The sequence below is a fragment of the Zootermopsis nevadensis genome, unplaced genomic scaffold, assembly GCF_977971745.1.
Source record: "Zootermopsis nevadensis isolate Lab colony 2312 unplaced genomic scaffold, Znev_1.0 Znev_ptg000023l, whole genome shotgun sequence".
NCBI classification, from domain to species: domain Eukaryota; kingdom Metazoa; phylum Arthropoda; class Insecta; order Blattodea; family Termopsidae; genus Zootermopsis; species Zootermopsis nevadensis.
Window position 1 is genome coordinate 30,147 of NW_028259155.1, and position 21,847 is coordinate 51,993.

The following is a 21,847-nucleotide window of genomic DNA, read 5'->3' on the forward strand; positions in this document are numbered from 1 at the left end:
ACATATCATCTCACACTTACAATCACAACATTTAAAGTGCATCCTATAGGTCAGGTAATTACACACTTCATTCATTGTCCCATCAGGTTTCCTGTTCAGATATCAAGTCAGTCTGCGAACACACTCAACAGCTTACATGACAAGCATGCAGGTTTGATGGTTTGATTTATTTCGCTGGATTGTTTCTTTTTCGACTCATATGCTTTGATGTCTGTATGTTTGGTATACCCCCGACTGAGCCCCCTTTTATATATTTGTGCATAACCCCCCTCATTCTATCATATTAGGCGCCCCACCCTCCCGGTAACCCACAATTATTTTTAGAGGGCAGAAATCAGAAATCAGAAATCGTTTGAGTCCTGAGTCCTGCCCTCGTTTTATATTTAGAACTTAATACTACTGTAAGAATTAAGAATTAATACTACTGTAAGAATCCGCTGGGTCTCGAACTGCCGATGTCGTATTCCGCAGGCCAGCACGCTATCCATTCGGCTACCAGGCTCCTACAAGATTACGATTCTGGATCTTCCTGATATATCGATGCCCTGCATTTCCCGCTCAATACGTAGTTTACTGGGTTCGCTACTAGAATTCGCTGTAGTCAAGTTCGCGCAGAGATAGAGAGAGAGAGTTGGTAACATTTGTTGCGTGAATCTAGTTCTCGTTTAACGGTTGAGGTTATGTGTCGATGATTCCCGAGGAATCAAATAAATAAACGCCATGAGGCGTTTACGGCATTGATAAGTGACATTTATATACTCAGAAGTGTGTGTGGTGTGCCCCCCTCCCCAAGAACAAAAGTACATGTTCAATCAACTGCGTCATCAGAATGCTGTTTATTTTTGCATTTGTGTTAGTTAAAAGTGAATGCATTTTGTCTTTCTGGGAATAGCTGAGAGAAGAAGCTTAATTGATCCTTGGGATTTTACTCGGGGAAAAGCTGTCTGTCACCTGACCAGCCTACTGCTTGCCAGGAAATCAGTGCAGTATGTTCAGTACACTTGGCAGGCTCACTTCATATCGCAACAGAAACCTGACCTGCCTACTGCTTGTATCACAATGTTGTTGCACATTAAATCCCTTACCAGCTGTAACATTAACTTCACAAAGTTTACAGAACAGAATTGTTCCATCAGAACTAAAATATTCCTCACCGAAATCTTTAATGAAAGCTCTTAACTTTGCACTTTCAGAACACCACTTTTGGCATCTGAACTAAATGAAGGATTCACTGTAAATGCCCGAGAAATGTAGTTTCAAGTAAGAATTTCATACCCAAAATATGAATTTTATCCTCAAAATATAACCAAAATGATCCTAACCATGAATCACCAGTATTGTTCCCAACAAACTGTGGTCAACCGGTGTCCTTGAAGATCTAAACATGATTTTGTGATTGTAAATAAAATTTTCATGAAGCAGAGTCCTTGAGAAGCTAATAGTAGATCATACAGTAAAGACTGCACCAAACCCTTAATTTAGTATGACTCCTTCTTGTTCCTGTACGAACAAATATCTTTGAACAGAATGAGCAGTTGATTGATCCACTGGTTGCTTAGCCGCCTGACTGTGATTAAGAGATCAAGTGGCTAAAAGGGTGAATGAACTGACTAATTGATTCGTAGGCTATTTAATAATTATATTTCAACCGTACAAATTACTTAATACTAAATGGGATTAGGATTATTGTGAATGGAGGATCCAAGACATGAAATTGTAATCTGAACAAAATTAAACAAACAGCGATGCAAATACATAGTAATTAAATGGCTAATTTGAAGGAAAAAAAACATGCACAAACAATATTGATTATATAACTATCCACTGCTAATACTAAAGTGCCACTACATTCCTTGGGCAACACCAACCACCCACTGGTTTCTTGATTTGAACACTTTCCCAAAAAAACAGCACAATTCATGAAGCTCCTCATTATGTAATTTTCTCTCGCTGCCTGTATGTTTCTCTTAGTTACATGTATTCTGCTCATCACAGACATCAGTGCAAGACACCAAGTTTAACACCCACACAAAACAGCAGGTGAAATAAGTAGCCATTATTATCTGTAATTAAGAACTTTTCCAAAAGCAGGAACTTTGAACAATGAAGCATGAACTGGCCTTCAACCTAATAGAGGAAATAAATGTCTTAAATATACTGTCTCTTAGTATAACGATATTGCACAGTTCAGTATCACCTCACAATTGAATAAATATAGTCATTTCTTTCACTCTGATGTTGGAAACATACATGGCACCTATCACACCGTGCAAAGACGTCCATTCGACACAGCCCACACTGACAGGTTAATATTTCCCACTTATAGGACCACAGTTCCCTTGTTCTGTAGTGTCCTCTGTATCAATGAAACATTATGTCCATGTGACCATGCACTCTTTCTCCTACACAGTAACAATTCTAAGGCCATGTGATATCCCCAATTTCATCATGATCATGTAGTGACTGCTTACCATAATATACTACCAACATAATAAACAACAGGAAGCAGCAATTACCTGGCATGTCACAGCATTAGTGGGGGAGCCTACACAGACAAGACATGCAACATAAATCACATGCGTTGCGCATATGCGCATGCCAATCCAAATGTTCTTGGATCAGCACACAAGAACATAACACAATTCTAACACACATGAAGAATCACAGCAAGGTGAAAAATCACTAACACACTGTCTGACCGGTATTCTACACTACTGTGAATGAAACAGTGATCCACAGAGCAATAAAATTAATTTAGTGTCCTACAAAACAACTCATTACAAAGATGGTTGCCTGCGACGTTGCACAAACTGATTTTTACATTAAATGGTGCAACAACCTGCAAGACAGCCACCTCCATATTCACTATCATAAGAACCTCAAAACTCAATTCAGTAATGGCAGATGACAAAGTTAAAATGAACAGAAGATCAAGAGAACTGAAATGGTAGATATTCACACCAAATTTCACAAAAACCAGTCAACTGCTGTGTAACTGAATCAGGCTAGATGGACATACACATGCAGCTTACTTAATTAATAAGACTGCTTTATAAGTCATTCAAAAACCACTGGATCAACTGGCATATTCTGATACACTATGATCAGATTCAACTGGAAGATCTGAGGAAACTGACAAAAAAAACCCTCTTCAGTCAGGACAGCAAATCCCCTGCTGAGACTTGTGCATAGGACGTAATTCATTTGAGAAACAGGAGTGCTAACACAACACTGCTATAATTTACTGGTAGAATCACTCCTTCCCAAACGAGGATTTGCACAGAATAGTTTTGTCCATGTACTACACAACAATTCAGATCATTTTTTCCTTACGCATAGGAGATATTTATTTATGGGGGATTTACACTAGTGACAGACTTCCTTCCTGTTGCTATAAAACAAGTTTGTGTCCCAAATTCCCCAAACCCTATTTCCTTCATGTATTCTAAAACACAGGTAACCCACAAATTTAGCATTCTGTACTTGCTATAGTACATTCTTTTCCAACTGAAACACATTTGCTCATCTTACATTCAGTTCACATATGAATAAAATGGGAAGAACCCTGAGAGAAGGCACAGACAGACCACAGAAATCACGTCCACAACATTCACAATAACACTCACCTGCGAGCTTCTTCATACTTAATCTGCTGTCGCAAGAACACCGCATTCTTCAGCAGTTCCTGTATGTTACCAAGGTTATCCTCTGCCCCCTCCATAGACTTCACTGCCCTGGAGAACAATACAACTGCTGAAAAAACTACACAAAGTTCTGGGAAGGTCTTGTGATTCTCACTTTTCTTCCAAATCATATATATATATATATATATAGATAGATAGACACATGCACACACACCATATTTGGCGACTTTGTGTCAGGACTCAGGATCTTATTCCTTTGCCAGGCAGAAATGTCAAATGAATGAAGGTCTAAAATCACTAAGTTAATTGATTAAATAATAAGCTTTCCTTGTAACATAAAGAAATTACACTTCACATAATTCAAAATGTCAACTAGAAATGAGCAAGATGCTGCTACAAGCCTGTGGAAAAGTATTCACTTGGGAACAAGGTTCCTCTTGAATACTAGTGAACGAACAGAATTTCCTTTAAACCTTACCCAATGGCATACTCCACATCGTAGCAACGTCCCTGCAACTCATGATGCAGTCTGGTAACTTCTACCCTCTTCTCCACCATCGGGGGCAGTGCTTTGCAATGTTACGTATATAAGTTCAACATAAACAACTCAATCCATGTTTGACACGTTTTCAAACCTTTTTTAACTTTCATTTCCAATTCCGGGTCTGATGACAGAGACATCGACATGATTCTCAACACAGTTACGTTATATTACCGATAACAAAGCACATCCATATGTGCCTAATAATTATTCCAAATAATCGCATACGAAGTACAGCCGATTAACAAACTACAGTTCTGAGTTACAAAGCATGTTACAAACTATGGAACTTCTAAACTTCCGTGTTTAACAGTGAAGCCAAAACAGTTTCATTTTAACATTGGCAACGGCTGGAACGGTATATTTTATCGTCATTAACTTTTAAATTGGTGACAATGAAGGGAACCGGAACTAATTTTTAAGTGCGGTCATTGCCAGTAGGAGTCGAATTACATGCTTTGTTGCTTGTGAGTTGGCAACGAGTTGGAAGTTTTGATAAAGAAGTGCCATTCCGTTGGGAAAGATTCGAAGTACTCGTGCGTACAACACGTTGGGGAGTGTATAAATTAATATTTCGTTAAAAGTCTTGAAAGAATGAAATTTATAAGTATTTTTGTTCTCGCAGCCCTAGCTGCTTATGTAGATGGTAATGAGGAGGAAGAAACGGGTGCCAGATTGCTAATTTCGAAACAGATACTGAATAGATATCTGGTTGAAGACATGGACATAGTAGCTGGGATATTTAGATGTCATATTGTTTCAGAAAAATTATCGTCCGGTTGTTTTTGCAGAATAGAAATTTTTACATATCATAGGCCGTTTATGTTACAAGCCAAAGAATATGGAGCATCTCATGATAATATTGTATTTAGTACCCATATAATACCAACATACCTCATAAACTTGTTTGATTATAACACACAACATTCTTTGCAGTACACACTATATAATGTTGGCACAAGTACTGCTCTTGGTGTTAAGCTGAGTGACAGTAGCTTTCACAAAGAGGCCTTCACTTTGGTGGGTGGTCAGCTCAACATCAAGATTGACAGGATCCCTGCAGGGACAAATGTATCTCATGTAGTAGTTGTCAGACCAAGGAAATATGGATACTTCAACTTCACAGCTGCAGAAGTCAACTACAGACCAACAGAGGATGCCTCTGAAGTGAGTTATCACTTGCATGGACCGTGGTCAAAATTTATAGAAATGTTTGTAATTTCCATTGTGCTGGTCCTAAATTATATATTTAGAATGTACAGGAAGCCATTGTAAAATAATGAGCATAAAACACAAATTCTTCAGATTGATAAAATGATTTTCATTTTGAAACATTTAAATATTACTTGGAAAATCCATCTATGGACACCATACTTGTTTCTGTCTGCTTCTCTGATATTCAAAGCTCATAATTAAAATGAACTGAGGACTGAATATAGCTAACATCAAAGCTAAAATTGAATATTAATCTCCAAACTTCTTACAAGTCTTCCAAGTGGTGTTCCTCAGGTTTCACCATCAAATTTCTGCATACATTTCATTTTTCCAGAACTTCTTGACAAATACATATGCCACAAAGCCTGTAATCATGTAAAATTCCTAAGTTTATCTCTTGTTTTGTTTTTTGGGTTTCTGTTAACATCGTCACACACTGCTCCTGTAGGACGCAACAGAAATGCATAACAAGTCTTTCCGTTTCAGCTGCAAGTGGCCGTGACAAGCGAACCCGGCGAGGGTCTCATCATTGCCTTCCGTGACTATGATAAGAAAACCCTGTCTCTCAAATGAGATACAAACCCAAGATCTGCCAGATATGAAGTAGGAGAGTTAACCGCACAGACAAAACGTTTAACCGATGAAAGTTTTAAGTTAGTCTGTATAAAATTTACTCTCTAACAGTGCTGTAAATCCATGACAACTGTGTGATACATACTCCAGGTGGCAACAGTATTGCCATCTTTGGTGATGTTGTACTGGAACACACCACCGATCTTCTTGGCACGCTCTGGGTTTGCCGCAACCCGCTTTTTCAGCAAGTCAAACACACCATCCGAATCCAGCGCTGATGTGGATGCCTGCACCAACAATGCAACCTCACATTACAGTTTACAAAGCCACCAACATCATACACCATTTCTGCATGTCTCTAGGAACCTGTTAACTCTCTGGTGATAGAAAACGAAGGTCGAACATTGCCAATACCAAACAGTATCACTAGCTGCAGGACCAAGCCACTTTGGCACAGTTCAAACACATCTGTATTTGTCTAAGATCCAGCTTAATATTATCCTCCCCTTAAATTCTCAGTCTTACTTATGTCCAATTTTTTTAACAGGATTCCCACCAAACTATGCATACATTATGTGTTTTCATCTTATGAACAACACATTTAGTCCTTTAGTTCACTATCCTAAGAATCCACTTATTTGATCCTTCAAGATCCCAAATAATATTTGGTTGTTTTCAAACACAATTTAGGTTCTTCACACAAAGAAAGAAACCATATTTTACAACCATACAAAAGTGGAAAAATATGGATATGATGTAATTTGATCTTTAGCATTACTGAGAGTAGTTTCGATGGTTACACACTCTGTAATCAATAATGAGTACTTCCTGAACGTGTTAAATATTTATGAATACTATATTTTTAGCTTAAAAACAAATGCAAAACAATGTTCATATTTTCATTCTATGTCAGGACATGAGATGTGCCTCTGAACTACAAATTCCAGTTTTCACTTCCCTCACCTTGGTGGACCTCATCACAGCAGGCATAGTGACTGACTGATGCAACCAGCATACATCAGAGCTACTCACTTGTGTTTCTTCCATGACCTTGAACACAGCTACTGTACTGTACTGTACTGTACATGTTATCAAGACAACCTTACATGTAGGCTAAAGTGCAAAGTCTTTCCTGCCTCCTTGACAGTGACTCAGCTAGTCAAAAAACTTACTGCTTTTACAAAACAAAGGTTCATTATTCTGTTAGACAAAACACACACAAATGGCCATATCATGACTCGGCTCCACCCCCAGCATCATGCCAAAAATTTTTTCCAAGTCTAAGCCAATTTCTGACCTAATGACATTTTACATAAACAAGTGTAGTGAAACAATGTATTCATGTGACAACTTCTCTTTGTCTCCCACAGTTCACTATTCACAAAGCACTAAGTGAACTGTACAAATCGTGAAGTTTCTTCCTCACTTTGCCCACTGAAGATGCAAATATCTTGAGAAATTGATTTGCAGATATTTACCATAAGCTGGAAATGTAACTAGGAAAGAGAAAACAAAGAAATTCCATAGAGCTTTTGAGTAACCTCTGAAGACCAACTAGGAAATTAAAGAAAATAATTAACCCCTTCAGCCACAGTGAAGGTGCATAATATTCTATCAATCCATTGTTACCTCAAAGAAAACACAACACGTCTCCACGACAACACTAAACTAGTTAATGCTGCTTAGAGAAATAAATTACTGTTTATTCTGAGATCAATATAAAACCCACATTATATATTCTGTGGGCAAAATGCAGAGATAATGACTGTTACAGCAGGTGGTACATACAGTTACAACTCAGCTTTAAAGGGTTAAAATGGATCTTACTGAAGATGTGATACTAGCAATGCTGTATGTTTGGGATCTTAACAAAAAGGAAACATAACCTTGTCACTGAGAGTAAGAAATTGCTAGGCTAAACAATGCAGGTTATCACAAGATAACAGAATATCAGTTACACTTTATATCGATTATAAACACAACTTGCAATCTGTAGGAACAAACACCACACAGCTCAGGCCTGCCTCATGGACTTATCTTGAACCACTTGAACACAATCCACAACCTAACACCCAGTATTTTAAAGATCCATTTTAATATTACACTCCCATCTATGAGTTGGTCTCTGAAGCCATCTCTTCCCTCAGGTTTTCCACACAAAATTCTGTACTCATTTCATGTCTTGCTCATGCATGCTGTATGCCCTGCCCATCAGAGCTTTCTTATCATTTTACTAAAAATCCAGAATTAAATCTTATATTTGGCTCATTAAACCCACACTAAATTAAACATTCTCCAACACACAATTACAGAATTTACATCAAAATGTACATTTATATTAAGTAAGCTTTACATGCAAACAACACAGCTCAAATGCTTCGTCTTGTTTAGTAGCAGTGTACTGCATAATCAAATTGCATTTTTCTGTGAGGAACCTGCAATATGTGTGACTTTTTATTTCCACTGCGTAGACATGAAATTTGACACAAAAATTTCATTGGAAAAGCTGAAAGGAAAACAGTACTTGGGAGATCTACACACACACACAGACATTACTAAAATGCACCTTAGAGAAATATGATGTGAAGAGATAGATAGGACTCAACCAGCTCATGACAGAGCATAAGGGCAGAATTATGTGAACGTGGTGAAAGGCCAGCAGCAACGAAATTTCTCACCAGCAGAACAACCATCATCAAAGATGATCTTGGCCCATCAGTCAGCCACAAAAACGTACCTTGTGCTGCGGGACGGATGCCTCGGTGAGATCGACATATGCGCCAGATATCACCACGCTCCCCGTCTCTTTCACCTTGGTCTGAAAGTGGATACGGTTCCCCTGTTGCCACATGTCAGTCTGTAGTGTCTGCCCAGGGATAACCGGCTTGCTGAACCGAGCCTGTAAACCAGTGACAGTCATCATTTTCTTCATACCCTCACACTCTGATGGCCTGTGTAGTGCAACGATCTAAACCATATTAATGGGGATATCAGGTTGCATCTAAGTCCAGTTTCTGACTATCCTTCTCAGGCTAATCAGAGTTCTCCTCAGTCCCTCCAAAGAACTTCCAGCATAGTAACATGAAAATTAATATTACTGCCCCTTTCCAAATTCATACCCATTCATTATCCTCTCATTCTATCTGATGCTATATAACCTCTGAAAATGAAACACATTCATGAAATAACATCATATTTAACAATCTCTCTGATGGAAAAAAAGTACAAAGAACTTACAAAGCAACAAGATGATAAAATTAAAAAAAAGAGACTGAAATGGTAAAATGTTATGAACAGTCCTCCGGAATTACAACTTAGAAATCTACTATCAAGCCACACCATTGCACCATGCTTCACATGAATATTCTTTTACTTACCATAGGCCTCCCTTAACGTATCCACTGTGAATGGGAGTCACGGTTATGAAGTATTCCAACAGGGATGCGAGAAAATAGGAAAGCATGTGGAAAGAATAAGAAAGCACAATGACTGACATCAACTGAACTGTACATCAGACACGGAAGAGGCAAGTGAAAAATGCTGTGAACACAAACAATCCATAGAACAACAGAAAGAGGGTGCTGGAATGTTATCATGAGAATGTGAAAATAGGAAAGCCCCAAAAAGAGATGTTTCTATTACACACCTTTATGGCTTTGAATTTGGTTGGATCATTATCCGCATACTGCTGTAGGACATGGCGGGCTGAGAAGCCCAGCGAACACAGACCGTGCAGGATGGGCCGATCAAATCCACCAAATGCAGCCACATTCGGGTCAATGTGAAGTGGGTTGCGGTCTCCAGACAGTCGGTAGAGTGCAGCCTGCAGGAAATAATGTTGAAGTGAAGAAACATTGACAATTAATTTGTAGGTGTGTTTATGATCTCTCTGCATACTAAATTCTACAGACTTAGCTGCAGTGTTTCATTAGTCATAATTTTCACACACAGCAATAAGTGCAGATTCAAAGCAGTCAGCATTTTCAGTCTACATCAAATAATCTTAAGGATGCACATTTTACAAAGCTCTATCACCACAAATATGTCAAGATCTTAATTAGATTGTGCTTCTTCTCCATATTTCACACGTTAGTACTACTGACAGAAGAAACTAAAAATACATACACAGAATAAGAAAAGTTACATTCACTCCCCCCCCCCCCCCTCAAAGAAAAATAACCAAAGAGCCTCACACGTAACACATGCTTCCCTCTATTCTGACCTGATCAAGAGACGTGCGTTGCTCAACAGACAAATCAGGAATCCGCTTTGGTGGTTCTGCTGTTGGCACATCATAGGGTGAAGTACGCTTGTCTGTAACACCCTTCATTCCAACAGCAAATGTTGTCAGCAGGGACTGTGCCACCTTCTCACCACTTTCATCAAATGTCTCCACTGCAATAATGACAACAGACAGCAACTGAATTTGTATCACCTTGAAGACTAGACTTTTAAACCACTTATATTCCCCCTAGCCTAGACAGATCAAAGAAAAAGAGACACGTTACAACTGCACGAACCAAGTTGACAGAAGTTACAAATGGAATGATCATACTGCACAATTTTATCTCACCTTCCACCAGCACAACAGTCCCGGATCCCTTGTCCAACATATCCACCACCTTGCAGTGCACCTCAAGAGTCCCTTCACTGTTGATGGGACGCAGAACCTCCAAGTACTGCTCACCATGCAACATCTGGCAACATAGCAGCAACACGATCCTCCTCAGTCAACTCCAATTATGTACTCAATCGTTTCTCATTCCTTTGTGCCTCATCAGCAACCCTAAGGTTCATAATCCAATCAGTCTCTACGTCGAAACCACTGAACTATCTTTAAGTTAGCAGAACTTCTCGAATCCATTTAGTGGAAAGAAAGAAAGAAAGAAATACTTTATGATATATCTGCAAAAACAACTGAATACTGTCATTTGTTTACATGACCGAGTGGCATGCCAGTGGGAAGCATCTACACTCTGTGCAGCTAACTGAATCAGTGTGAATTCTATCCTCACTCTCTCTATGGTGCAGGATATTCTTTGAAAAACTGACTGTATACTTGGCTTCTCAAAAAATAGAACACTTTCTTTATAGAAGCCAAAGGTTCATCACTGAGTTCACAAAAGCTTGCCATAAGACTAACCTGAGCCAGCTGCATCCAGTTTGCTCCATAGATTCCTATCTCCCAAAGGTCCATCTTAACGCCATCCCACCTACGCCAATGTCTCACCCACAATCTCCTCCCTTCAGGCCTTCTAACCAATATCTTGTAAACACCCCACCCCTCCACAATGCGTTCCGCATGTCCCGCCCGTCTTATCCTCCTCGATTTAATCGCCCTAACAGTATCAAGTGAGGGGTACAGTCCGTGAAGCTCATAATGCAATTTTCTTCCTGCCTCTTAGGTCGAAATATCCTAAACACTCTGTTCTCAAAGACCCTCAATCTATGTTCCTCCCTCAAAGTGGGAGACCAAGTTTAACACCCATACAGCACAACTTTTGTATCTTTAGTTTTCTTGATGTGAGATGAGAGGACAAAACATTTTGGACTGAATGATAGCAAGCATTCCCCGAGTCCACACCACACTGCTGAATTACAACTTCACTAGCATAGAATACGACCTGAATGATCCTCCGTTGCACTGAACAGAAAAACAACTCACTGCAGTATTATTTTTGCAGAAGCTGGATCTGCTTTCATTCCATGAGGACCAGCAGACTTTTAATTTCTTCCTCACTGCATGTACAGTGAACTAAACAAGTCAAGTGCGATGGAGACTGGCTATTATATTCGTAATAGACAAAGCACAGGCAGTAAAATGTGCCTTGCGTTAAGATATATGGACATGTTCAGCTGCGAAGGCAAGAAATGCACATACAGAGATGAAAACACAGCAAGAAGATTGTGAGGTGGCTCAGGGTTGCATCCGAAGGCAGGCTTCGAAATGACCGATGCTGAACCTTGCGGTTATCCTCAAAAGAGTCTGCTTATCAAGACATAACCTCACTTACCCTGGCAGGATTGAAATCCCTGCCACTGAACACCTCAGCAGTAACACTAGACTCCATCACGGCAGACACGCCTTGCAACACTAGGAACGTCGGCAACGCAGAGAAGTCTGCGTGGCCGACGTACAGGAATCTCAGGTCACTTCGGTTGGTCACAGTGCTACCAACTGCAATAAAACAAACACATTACTTGTCTGTCACACTGTCACAAACACACGCACATAACGGCACATTACTCACCTCCCAGTGCATACAGGATCAGGTCACGAGGAGTGTATTGGAACTTTGTCACAACACTCTTCTGGAAAGGAAATCAGGACCTTAAACCATGTTCACAGAATAAGTGTCACCAAGAAGACAAAAGAAGTTCAAGTCTGCACAAACATTAGCCACCATCAATACTTGGATGGCAGCACCAGCCATTGCCAAAACTAATGTACACCTCATTTAACAAAATACTGGACCTCCAGTGGCGTAAGCCACAATGAAGCAGTCAGCTTCTTCCAACACCATACGCAAGAAACACACAACTGAAGTAACGTAAACCACGTACTACAATTATGGCGACGGGCTAAAATCCTGTACACAATAAACAAAATTAATTCTGCTCATTCATACGTCTTATACTACACTCCCTCTATACACCTCCACTGGATCGTGCTTAGACACAGGGGTAACTTGAAGAATTACTATCTGAAAGCATATGCAAAAAACTACATCGAGTCATAACTCACGCCATCAGAAGAAAGCCCAGAGTTCGACTTCAACTGCTCCAGAACGGTCATCAGGGTACCAGATGCCTCCTGGATGGACTCCAATTTAACGGCAGCAGACATATCTGTCACCTTGCCCCAGTTCTCACGAACAGCCTCTGGCGTCACCAGCTCATTCATCTGTGCACGCAGCAGGCCGCCCGGTGAACGCACCAGATAACCTGAAGGTTGTCAGACAAGAACGCATCCTGATGGAAAGTTCTGCCGACACTCAGCACGGGAGGTAAACGGTTCTCTGCTTGTCTATCATTACTGCGTTTCATGGCTATTCCAAGCTGTCTCACTGAAATCAGGACCCTTGAAACATGAATCCGGTCATTCTACCGCTGTTGACACATCTACGGAAGTCCACATGCAGATTCTGCGACTTATCTACGATTGTGATTTGCAGTGAAAAAATCATTTCTGCATTTCACTGAAAGAGCAAAAACAGACCCAACCTTCATGACCCTAATGAAATGCAGTCCTGTTTTGGACGGCATCACATGACTCAGAACCAGTGGTGTCGTTACAGGCATCGAGCATATTCCGAACAGGGGTGCCACTGACACTTACATTTTCCTGCCCAGCCAGCAGCAGACTCGATGATGGAGCCAGTCTCCTCACAGGATTCGTGACACAGCCACGCGACGACTGGCGCAATCAGCTCTGGGCGCAGCTGCGCAAAGAAATCTGTGCAACAAACAAGTGACTTATCAGTATCACATTAGTGTTTATAATCATGAGACAATATTAAAAACTGCTGATAACAGATCTCCAAAACATGAACTATTTATTACAACTGATAATATGACAAAAGGGTGAATATACTTCCAAAATGCACTGTTTGCATCATTTTGATGTTCATTTATTGTAAACAGAAGTGACACACTGTCAGGCTTTAGTATCAGCAGCACCCACCAGGTGGCAGGATGTCTTCAGTAAGCCGGGATGCCGCAGTTGGCACAATCACATTGCAGTGGATGTTGTCCTTCCTGCCCTCTATCGCTAACGTATTGTTCAGACCAACCAGCCCCATCTTGGCAGCACTGCAACCATAAAAAAAACATACATGGACTCCTCCCAAGAAATGCATAAAGCGGCCATCGCTCACACCAACTTTCTTATTTGAGAACAACTTTTCAGCCGCACAAATTACACAGTCCTGAAAGGAATAGCGAACTGGAGAGGATGTAGAAGTGACCCTCGGTTATATAACACACTATCCCAGCATCTGTCTTGAGGAACTGTGGGGGAAAACAGTTTCTACCATTTCTGGCAACCAAAGACAAACTTTTATTTTTATAAATAACCAGAATGTTAAATCAATATTTCATAGGCGGGGGGAGGGGTGTATTGTAATTAATACTTTTAAATCCCAAAGATATTCAAAGTAGAACAGATTAATGTCCAAGATATCACGCACACATTATACAAATGATCAATCCTATGAAAGATAAATATACTGAAGTGTCACTAACACCGACCTGTAGTTTGCCTGCCCAAAGTTCCCATATAGACCAGAATTGGAGGATGTCACAATGACACGTCCATACTTTTGTTTACGGAAGTGAGGCCACGCGGCTCGAGTTGCCTTGAAAGCACCTGTTAGGTGTACGTCCTGAATTAAGCCTGCAACAGTAACAAATGATCATTAAACCTCAACAGCACTAGTAACTAGACAAAAAAGCATGCAAAACCATCCCTGAACTCAAGAAATCTATCATAGTCCCTTTTCTTTTGGCCTCCTATACAATATCAATAACAGTCAAAACAGCTCAGCATAGCAGACAGTATTTGTCAAGGTTTTCCTCAGCCTCTCTAGGCAAATGCCATGGACAGTCTCTTGAAACTGGTCAGAACCACAATGAGAATAGACGCTTGTGAATTTTAACTCTTTCAGAATTAGTCTCTGCAGAAAAATGATATTCCAATTTCACTGAACTATCAGACTTTAAGGTAAAATGGCCCCTGGGACAGCTACATAATATCCAGTCACTGGCGCTCTTAGTTTTCTGCCTGACTGACTGTAGCAGTCCAAATACACTGAAAGTACCCCACAATCTGATATTATGGCCAAGAATAAGATTTAATCTCAAACATACTCCAGTCTGCGTCACTAATCCTGGAGAATGACTTGTACCGCAGGATGCCAGCATTGTTCACTACCACATCTACTCGTCCAAACTCTTCCAGAGCCGTCTGTATAATCTTCTCTCCATTCACCACAGAATCATAGTTGGCTACAGCCTTGCCACCTACCAGAAACAAAACAATCTATGATACAGATGCAATCCCGCGGTGCTGCGACTTCACCGTAAAACAGAAGTTGGAAAGGAAAGGGAATCAGACGGAGGTGGTAGAGGGGGACACAAGGAAGCAGTTTGTAAGAAGGAAGGAGAAAGAGAAGAGGTGAGAGGACAAACAAGAAACTTACATGCGAATGCAGTAGCAGCCAACAAGCATCATAATGCACTAAACCCACCTTTGTGCCGGATCTCTTCTACAACACTGTCTGCTGCACTGCTACTCTTCCCATCGCCATGGCGACCACCACCAAGGTCATTCACCACAACTGATGCTCCACGCTCCGCAAACAGCAGGGCATATGCTTTACCCAGGCCTGAAACATAAAGTCATGGCTGGTCAGAATTATGAGGAACTGGCACACAAGAAAGGAGGAGGCTAGGGCTCGATTTTGGGCTGTTACGCCATAGTAGTAGTAGTAGTAGTAGGCACACAAGAAATGATAAGTGGGTGAAACGACACACAGAACTGTTCATTACAAGAAGTTGTAAGCAAATGCCATGATTAATACGATTATGAGACAATGGAAACAGACAAATGATAAAAGAGAAGGGTATTAACTCACCTCTGCAGTGCACACATCACATGACATGTGGAGTCTCATCATACTTTAATATTATCATGACAACTTTTATCCATGGAAATGGACACACACAAACTGGTACAATTAAAACTGGAAACATACTGTTGTAGCAGCCCACACCCTTCAATTTCATATTTTTGTCTTAACAAATGAGGGAAAGAACTATATTTTTTTTGTACAATATAGTCATTAATGAAGCTGAAACCGCGAAGACAAGAACGATAACCTAAAATAATTTCGACAAGAATTAAATATTTCCGAAAGAAAGTCTTGCATACTAGAAAAGCGATCAGGCACAAACATTATTTTCGTGTACGATAATCACCTGCACCAGCTCCTATAACTACAACCACTCGGCCATCGAATCGCAGATCTGTCATGCTTAATAGGGCCCTACAGAAGTCCGAACCTGAAACAAGACGAAGTTACCTGACCAAACACACGGATAAGGTAGTACAAGTGCAAGATTAACCAGTACTTCGTACCTTGTTTACTTTCGTGTGTATAACTGCGAAGTCATCGTCAAGAAATAATGTAACCGTTAAAATTATAATACAACGCACAAATTGCTAAATCTTACTACGTACGATAAATCCGCCGCTGTCTAGTCGTAGACTCCAAGACACAATCCACTACCACGAGATCATCACAGTTTGTGTGCTTGTGTTTTCAGACCTTCGCATCACATACGGCCAGTCTGCTGTCTGACATAACTGCAAAACATCTGTACAAGAAATATGTACTGTACTTCAAAACAGGTTACGAAAGTGATCGACGCAATTTCGCTAGTCATTCTTTCCCATATCGATATATTTAGATTAATGCAGTGCTACCAATAGTATCAGTAGATCTAGCGAAAATGTTCGAAAGCAAAAAATGGCATTTTACCTGTCTGAATGTAGAGTTCCCAAATTGAGATATTTCCTTGCCCTACTTTCACATTTTATACCTTGTATCATAATATCCCATAGAAACTGTACTTACTGCTTTTATCTTTCTTAACTCATGTCACAGTTTTCCTGCCTATGTTATTAATACGGAAAAGAAACAAGACTAACTCAAAAGCATGAAGTAACAAGGGGAATATGCTTACTGCCTTCATCACCAGAGAGATCGCCTAATAATGGTGTCAATTTATATTACACTACACTGCGCAATATCCCACAACGTTGTCATCTTCACACTCTTTTCCCATGAGCATCTGCTCTACACAAGGAAGTTAAATCAGCAACTAGGATGTGTCTTACTGAAGAACATTAGGAAAGAGCATGCAAATTGCAACAATGAAAATTAAATGTGATACTGAAAGCTGAATAAAGCTAAAGCAGTGTTAAATGTATTTTTTATAAATTACTATGATATTTTAATGTCCCCAGTCCAAGACTGTGGGATTTCATGTCAGTGACAACTTCAGATCAATTTATAAGATGTCACTAGCAAGATGGGATGTCTTAAAATTCAAGGTCGTGCAGACACATGTTCATGAATTTCTTATCTCATACCATCACACTGACAGTCCCGAGTTTCAGGCACACAAAGTTACAGCATAACAAAAGCATGCGAGTCACAGTAAGAATTGAGGTTCTCACAGTGGCGAGTACGAATATGACTCGTTTTCTGTGTTGTAATGCTACAACCCAGAAGGCAGCCATCTTCATGTGACTCACAATTTATTTAACGATGCTGTCACTAGCTGAGACTATATAATGTCGAGTGAGAGGATGATAGTAAACAGAGAATTGGAAAACATGTGGACAGAAGTGATCATGGCCTAATTTAAGGAACTATCCAAGCATTTTCTGGAGGGACTGAGGAAAACCACAACAAGCCTTCGTCACGATAGCCAGTCTGCAGGCCAAGATCTGAACCCAGGACCTGCCAAACATGTAGCAGGAGTACTAACCATTCAACTATGATGTTTTGTGTGATTCACAAGATACAAACAATTTTATTACACATAATCAACTGGTTACCGTAGTAAACCGACGTTTCGGGAACAAACTCTGTCCCCATCTTCAGGGTTTGTTCCCGAAACGTCGGTTTTACGTGGGCAAGGAACTGAGACAATTGTCTGGATGTCGGATCTCGCGTGGTGGCAGATTTTGAGCAACTTCAATTCTATCTCCGATAATGACAATGACTTCGTGGATTCAAACTTGTTACCCTAAAATATGAAGCCAGCGAATGTGAACATTTGCCAAGTGAACTCTGAAAACCAGAGATGAGCTAAATGTGGAGCGGAGAATTTCCCGAAGCGATGCCTACCGACGCCAGTTCGCGTTCAGTTTCATCAAAATCCGTTCAGCGCTGTTGAGGGCAGCAACCCGAAAGTTCGCTACGCGGGGCATTCTCCTCCTGAGCCAGCTTTATCCACACAACCTACTTCCCTCGCCGGCCCGCGGTAAATTCGAGTAAAGATTCCTGTTAGTCCCCGGGTCTGGATTAATCGAGCAGGGCGAGTTATTAAGCGAACGACCAACATTCCGTAATTCTTTGGCAGGCCCAGCCCTCGCACAACGCCGAAGGCCAGATCACAAATAGCGGTCAAGGTCAGGGAACCGTCTCCATGGAAACAACCGACAGCCGGAGAGACCCAGAAAAACGACTGGCGGCATTTCTCAGGAGTTACAAGAAAGGAATTAGCACGTCTCTCGAGCAGCTGACAGTTGCCTACACTTCCGCGAAGGATCATCACCGCATTCCCCAGAAGCTGAGGTCCGAACTCCATCCGAATTAAATTCAGACACTGTGTAAGTCCCACGTATTGAGATTAAGCAGATGTAATATGAGAGCGCCCTCACAGCTCGCAACGCCTCCTGTGATAACAGTTTCCTTATGATGTCATCGCCTGTAACGAGATCACGTGTGAGGTCGCACTCATAAAGAGAATGACATCACGCCACCTTCTTCGATATTATACATAAACTTCATGGTCCCAGGGCGCGTGAACTTGATCTTGTCTTGAGACTGAATAAAACTCTTCATATTATTATCTACAAACTGACAATCTTCAGCTATTTCAATCTGCCCGCCAATCCTACCAACGTCTGAGGAAGCCGATTACCAACTTTACCTCAGGCACTTCCAAGCGTATTACAACTGCACGACGCACCTTCACATTCTCCCGCCCGCAGTTCACAATCTTCTGTTTCCCGTCTCCTCTCTAACAACGAATGTTTCCTACTGTTTTGTATGGGTGTAAAACCCGGTCTTTCACTTCAAGCGAAAACACAGACTCGGGGTGTCTGAGAAGAGAGCGCTGAGGGTAATATCTGGACCCGAGACGGATGAAGTGACAAGAGCGAGGAGGAAACTGCGTTATAAGGAGATAAGAATTTCGTTCAGAATTTGACTAGCCGACCGACCGAGGGCTGAAGATGGACTCTGCTCCATGCAGCTCGTTCTGGTCAGACTTTTACATCGCCAAGGATGCTGCAATCAATAGGCGTTCGGTGTAACCCAGTTATCGGCAACGTAGTCTGAAATCGGTTGTCAGCTTTACTGCGGGGCGTGGTGGCAACTTAACTTTCACAGAATACATTTTTATACGCCAAGTAACGGGGTCCTGCTCGATGCCTGACAGTCACGAAATTTGCAGGACTCATAAGTTCACTGTCGCTTTCATAAATGCCAGACTTAACCCTCTAAATCCCGAAGCTCGCCTAATTAGACAAAAGTGGTTAGTTGTTTGCGTTTTTATAATACAATATAACGTCTTCTAGACTTAAACACGTCATGCAATGAATGGATTATTACCAGGTTTTTGCGATCTACTTGCCTAGAAACTGCACCAGCGTCTGACATGAAATATTTTCTCAACTCTTCTCTTATCTCGCCTCCTGCTCGAGATAAGGAGTGCGTGTTTGGTGGCGTTGTTTCCACGTCATTACTGAAGTGATAGAAAGTTTTTCCAGATTTTTACTAGGAATCCATCGCGTAACAGGCGACTAATATCAAATCATCACATGTCTCCGGCAAAATGTTTATGTGTGTATAAAACACTCAAAATACTTGGCAAATCAACCCAAATGCATTTTCCGATACCCTTCCGGCACGACAAAGGCGATAATTGAATGTCTGTTCAGTTACGTCATTCTTTGCAACTTCATCAGATACGCGTCGAGACCCGATGCTTCGCCTGAAAGTTAGAAATGGTTCCCGGAAGGCACTCAGGACCCGGAAGATTAAAGTTATTTCCAATAATCACCTTCTTTGCCATATGCACCGACGTCGACCGCAATAAACTTGTAATTAGCGTTCACGATGGCTAAAAGAACGATAGAAAAGAAAGCTTTGTAGTTGAAAGAGATTGGCTCCAACGGCGTTCGGAAAATTCCATTTTATCCAAAATTCGTTTGAAATGCGTTGAAACTCTCGTTGCGTAGGTTCAGGCATGAGTTGAGGTACCAACTTGTTTCTTAGACACCTAAGAACCTCTTTCACGATTGGTGAAATATGACGCGCTGATATACGGTAAGCAAACGATAGTGAAGCGTAACTTTCGCCAGTCGCCATAAATCTGAAGGGAAAAAATTGTCAATCACTCAATAAGTGATATCGTACACAAAGAACACGCACACGAAAATGGGCGTATTTTCTCATTTCAGATGGAGACTGTAGAAAACGCTGGAAGTATATACGGGATTCATACAATCGATTTAAACGCAAAAGAAAAATGTCAACCGGATCAGCTGCACCACCGAAAAATTCTAAGTGGGATTTTTTCAAGAGACTCCAATTCTTAGAACCGGTTTCAACAGAAAGACCTACTGCATCTAATGTTGAGTCAGATTCAGCGGCAAACGCACACTTTGAGACTCGGACTGAAAACAGCGAAGGTTGTCCAGATGAAGCATCGCAGTCCTCTGTACCACAGCCTCCACGACGAAAAAGACGCAACAACAATCATGATGATATTCTTGATAATCTCGTGCAACAGTTAAGTGCCAACACTGATACAGAAATTGAAGACGAAATTGCTTCATTTGGGAACCACGTAAAGGCTCCACGTTTGAAAATACAAGCTAACATTTTAAGTCACTATGAAGTGATTCAGATGGATATGCGAGGAGCAACATCGGATGTCCAACCCAAGTTCATCTGAGGTATCAGCACATTCTCCTATAAGAACTGCCTCGACCCCCGAACCAACCAACATCACAGAATGAAGACAATTGTCATTACATTTGTGACATAATTAGTAATAATACAATATAAGAAACTTAACCGTAACGTGAGCGACAGTTTTTGTTGTTTGTATGTTTTTCCTATTAAACTCAGTGCGTAACCAAACTGCTTTTGATTCAATCTGAAATAACTCCTGAAACTTTCTTCTTCTAATGATAAATGATTCTTTATTAACAGACAGAAAGACCCTTCTTCGCGTCTGGTTTTGAATATTGAACTCGTAGGTTTTCTTTCTTTCTTTCTTTCTTTCTTTCGCAACAAATAACACAGCAACACATCTTCTTCTTCTTCTTCGAGTAACCTTTTTAGAAGCATTTTTATACTCATTTTTCACAGAATATGTGCACGCGTCTCAACAAAACAAACACTTTGCCGCATGTCTCGGTCGTCACCTCAAAAGTGAGTGGCGGGAAGCTGCGATGAGTCCGTCTCTGTCGCGTGCAGCCAAATTGTACCTTAAGAAGACCCCATAAATATAACTGCAGGTGGTACATATAGTTACCACTGTGCTTCAAAGAGTTAAATGCATCTAAAAATATTTGAGACACGACCTGCAGTTTAACATTCCGTGATAAGAGAACTTTTCCATCACAGTGATCGTGTCGACAGCCATAAAATGCAGACGTCCTCTTCAGGAAATTCTGCCACGAGCTCTCGTACCGGATCCTGCCTGAAGCAAGAAATCGCCGCGTGAACCAATTACTTAGGTCAAGGCCAGCGGAAATCAGGCAGAGCCGTGCGTGAGACGACGCAGCTGCGATAATGATAAAACCTCCTCGTGATTATCTTTTTACAATTCAACGGATTACACAGCGTCGAATGAGAGGAAGACAATGAATAATGAATTAGAAAGGATGTGGAAGGAAGCGGTCGTGGCCTAATTTACGGTACCATCCCGGAATTTGCCTGAAGGGGCTGAGATAGCCGGGCTCTGAGCCGAGATTTTAACCCGGGACCTGCCGAACACGAAGCAGGCCTTTAACAGAACCCCGAGGATCAACAGAATCCTCCGTCTGTCCTAGTGCCAAGCCACA

The 21,847-nt window shown here is 41.0% G+C and overlaps 3 protein-coding genes across 4 annotated transcripts; 1 reads left to right on the top strand and 2 right to left on the bottom strand.

Moving 5' to 3' along the window:
- Nucleotides 1-375: 375 nt before the first annotated feature.
- LOC147872850 (BLOC-1-related complex subunit 8 homolog) lies at nt 376-5,220 on the bottom strand. Its single transcript, XM_087354523.1, has 3 exons — nt 5,080-5,220; nt 3,627-3,734; nt 376-2,127 (listed from the first exon to the last, which is right to left on the bottom strand). The coding sequence occupies exons 1-3, from the start codon at nt 5,082-5,084 to the stop codon at nt 2,070-2,072; spliced, it is 171 nt and encodes a 56-aa protein (XP_087210649.1). The 5' UTR covers nt 5,085-5,220; the 3' UTR covers nt 376-2,069.
- Nucleotides 3,806-6,861, top strand: LOC147872851 (translocon-associated protein subunit beta-like). The gene is made up of 2 exons (XM_087354510.1): nt 3,806-5,352; nt 5,887-6,861. The coding sequence occupies exons 1-2, from the start codon at nt 4,780-4,782 to the stop codon at nt 5,971-5,973; spliced, it is 660 nt and encodes a 219-aa protein (XP_087210636.1). The 5' UTR covers nt 3,806-4,779; the 3' UTR covers nt 5,974-6,861.
- LOC147872852 (peroxisomal multifunctional enzyme type 2-like) lies at nt 5,037-16,353 on the bottom strand. 2 transcript variants are annotated; one of them, XM_087354508.1, is made up of 17 exons: nt 16,214-16,353; nt 15,952-16,035; nt 15,222-15,359; nt 14,842-14,994; nt 14,224-14,368; nt 13,658-13,785; nt 13,313-13,429; nt 12,719-12,918; nt 12,225-12,285; nt 11,988-12,151; nt 10,547-10,670; nt 10,196-10,368; nt 9,620-9,796; nt 8,711-8,872; nt 6,119-6,260; nt 5,670-5,765; nt 5,037-5,242 (listed from the first exon to the last, which is right to left on the bottom strand). In XM_087354508.1, exons 2-16 carry the CDS (start codon nt 16,004-16,006, stop codon nt 5,704-5,706), a joined length of 2,001 nt encoding a protein of 666 aa, XP_087210634.1. In that variant the 5' UTR covers nt 16,007-16,035; nt 16,214-16,353; the 3' UTR covers nt 5,037-5,242; nt 5,670-5,703. The 2 variants fall into 2 exon arrangements, with proteins under 2 accessions (XP_087210634.1, XP_087210635.1); XM_087354509.1 differs by lacking the exon at nt 5,670-5,765.
- Between the last annotated feature and the right edge of the window lie 5,494 nt (nt 16,354-21,847).

Coding starts and splice junctions, on each gene's coding strand:
- LOC147872851 (XM_087354510.1), top strand. CDS start 4,780: ATGAAATTTATAAGTATTTTTGTTCTCGCAGCCCTAGCTGCTTATGTA. Junction 5,353..5,886: donor CAACAGAGGATGCCTCTGAA/GTGAGTTATCAC, acceptor TTTCCGTTTCAG/CTGCAAGTGGCCGTGACAAG.
- LOC147872850 (XM_087354523.1), bottom strand. Junction 2,128..3,626: donor AAGTATGAAGAAGCTCGCAG/GTGAGTGTTATT, acceptor TTCCTCTATTAG/GTTGAAGGCCAGTTCATGCT.
- LOC147872852 (XM_087354508.1), bottom strand. CDS start 16,006: ATGACAGATCTGCGATTCGATGGCCGAGTGGTTGTAGTTATAGGAGCT. Junction 13,430..13,657: donor TGAAGACATCCTGCCACCTG/GTGGGTGCTGCT, acceptor TTTGTTGCACAG/ATTTCTTTGCGCAGCTGCGC. Junction 10,671..11,987: donor GGGATTTCAATCCTGCCAGG/GTAAGTGAGGTT, acceptor CTATGTTGCCAG/ATGTTGCATGGTGAGCAGTA.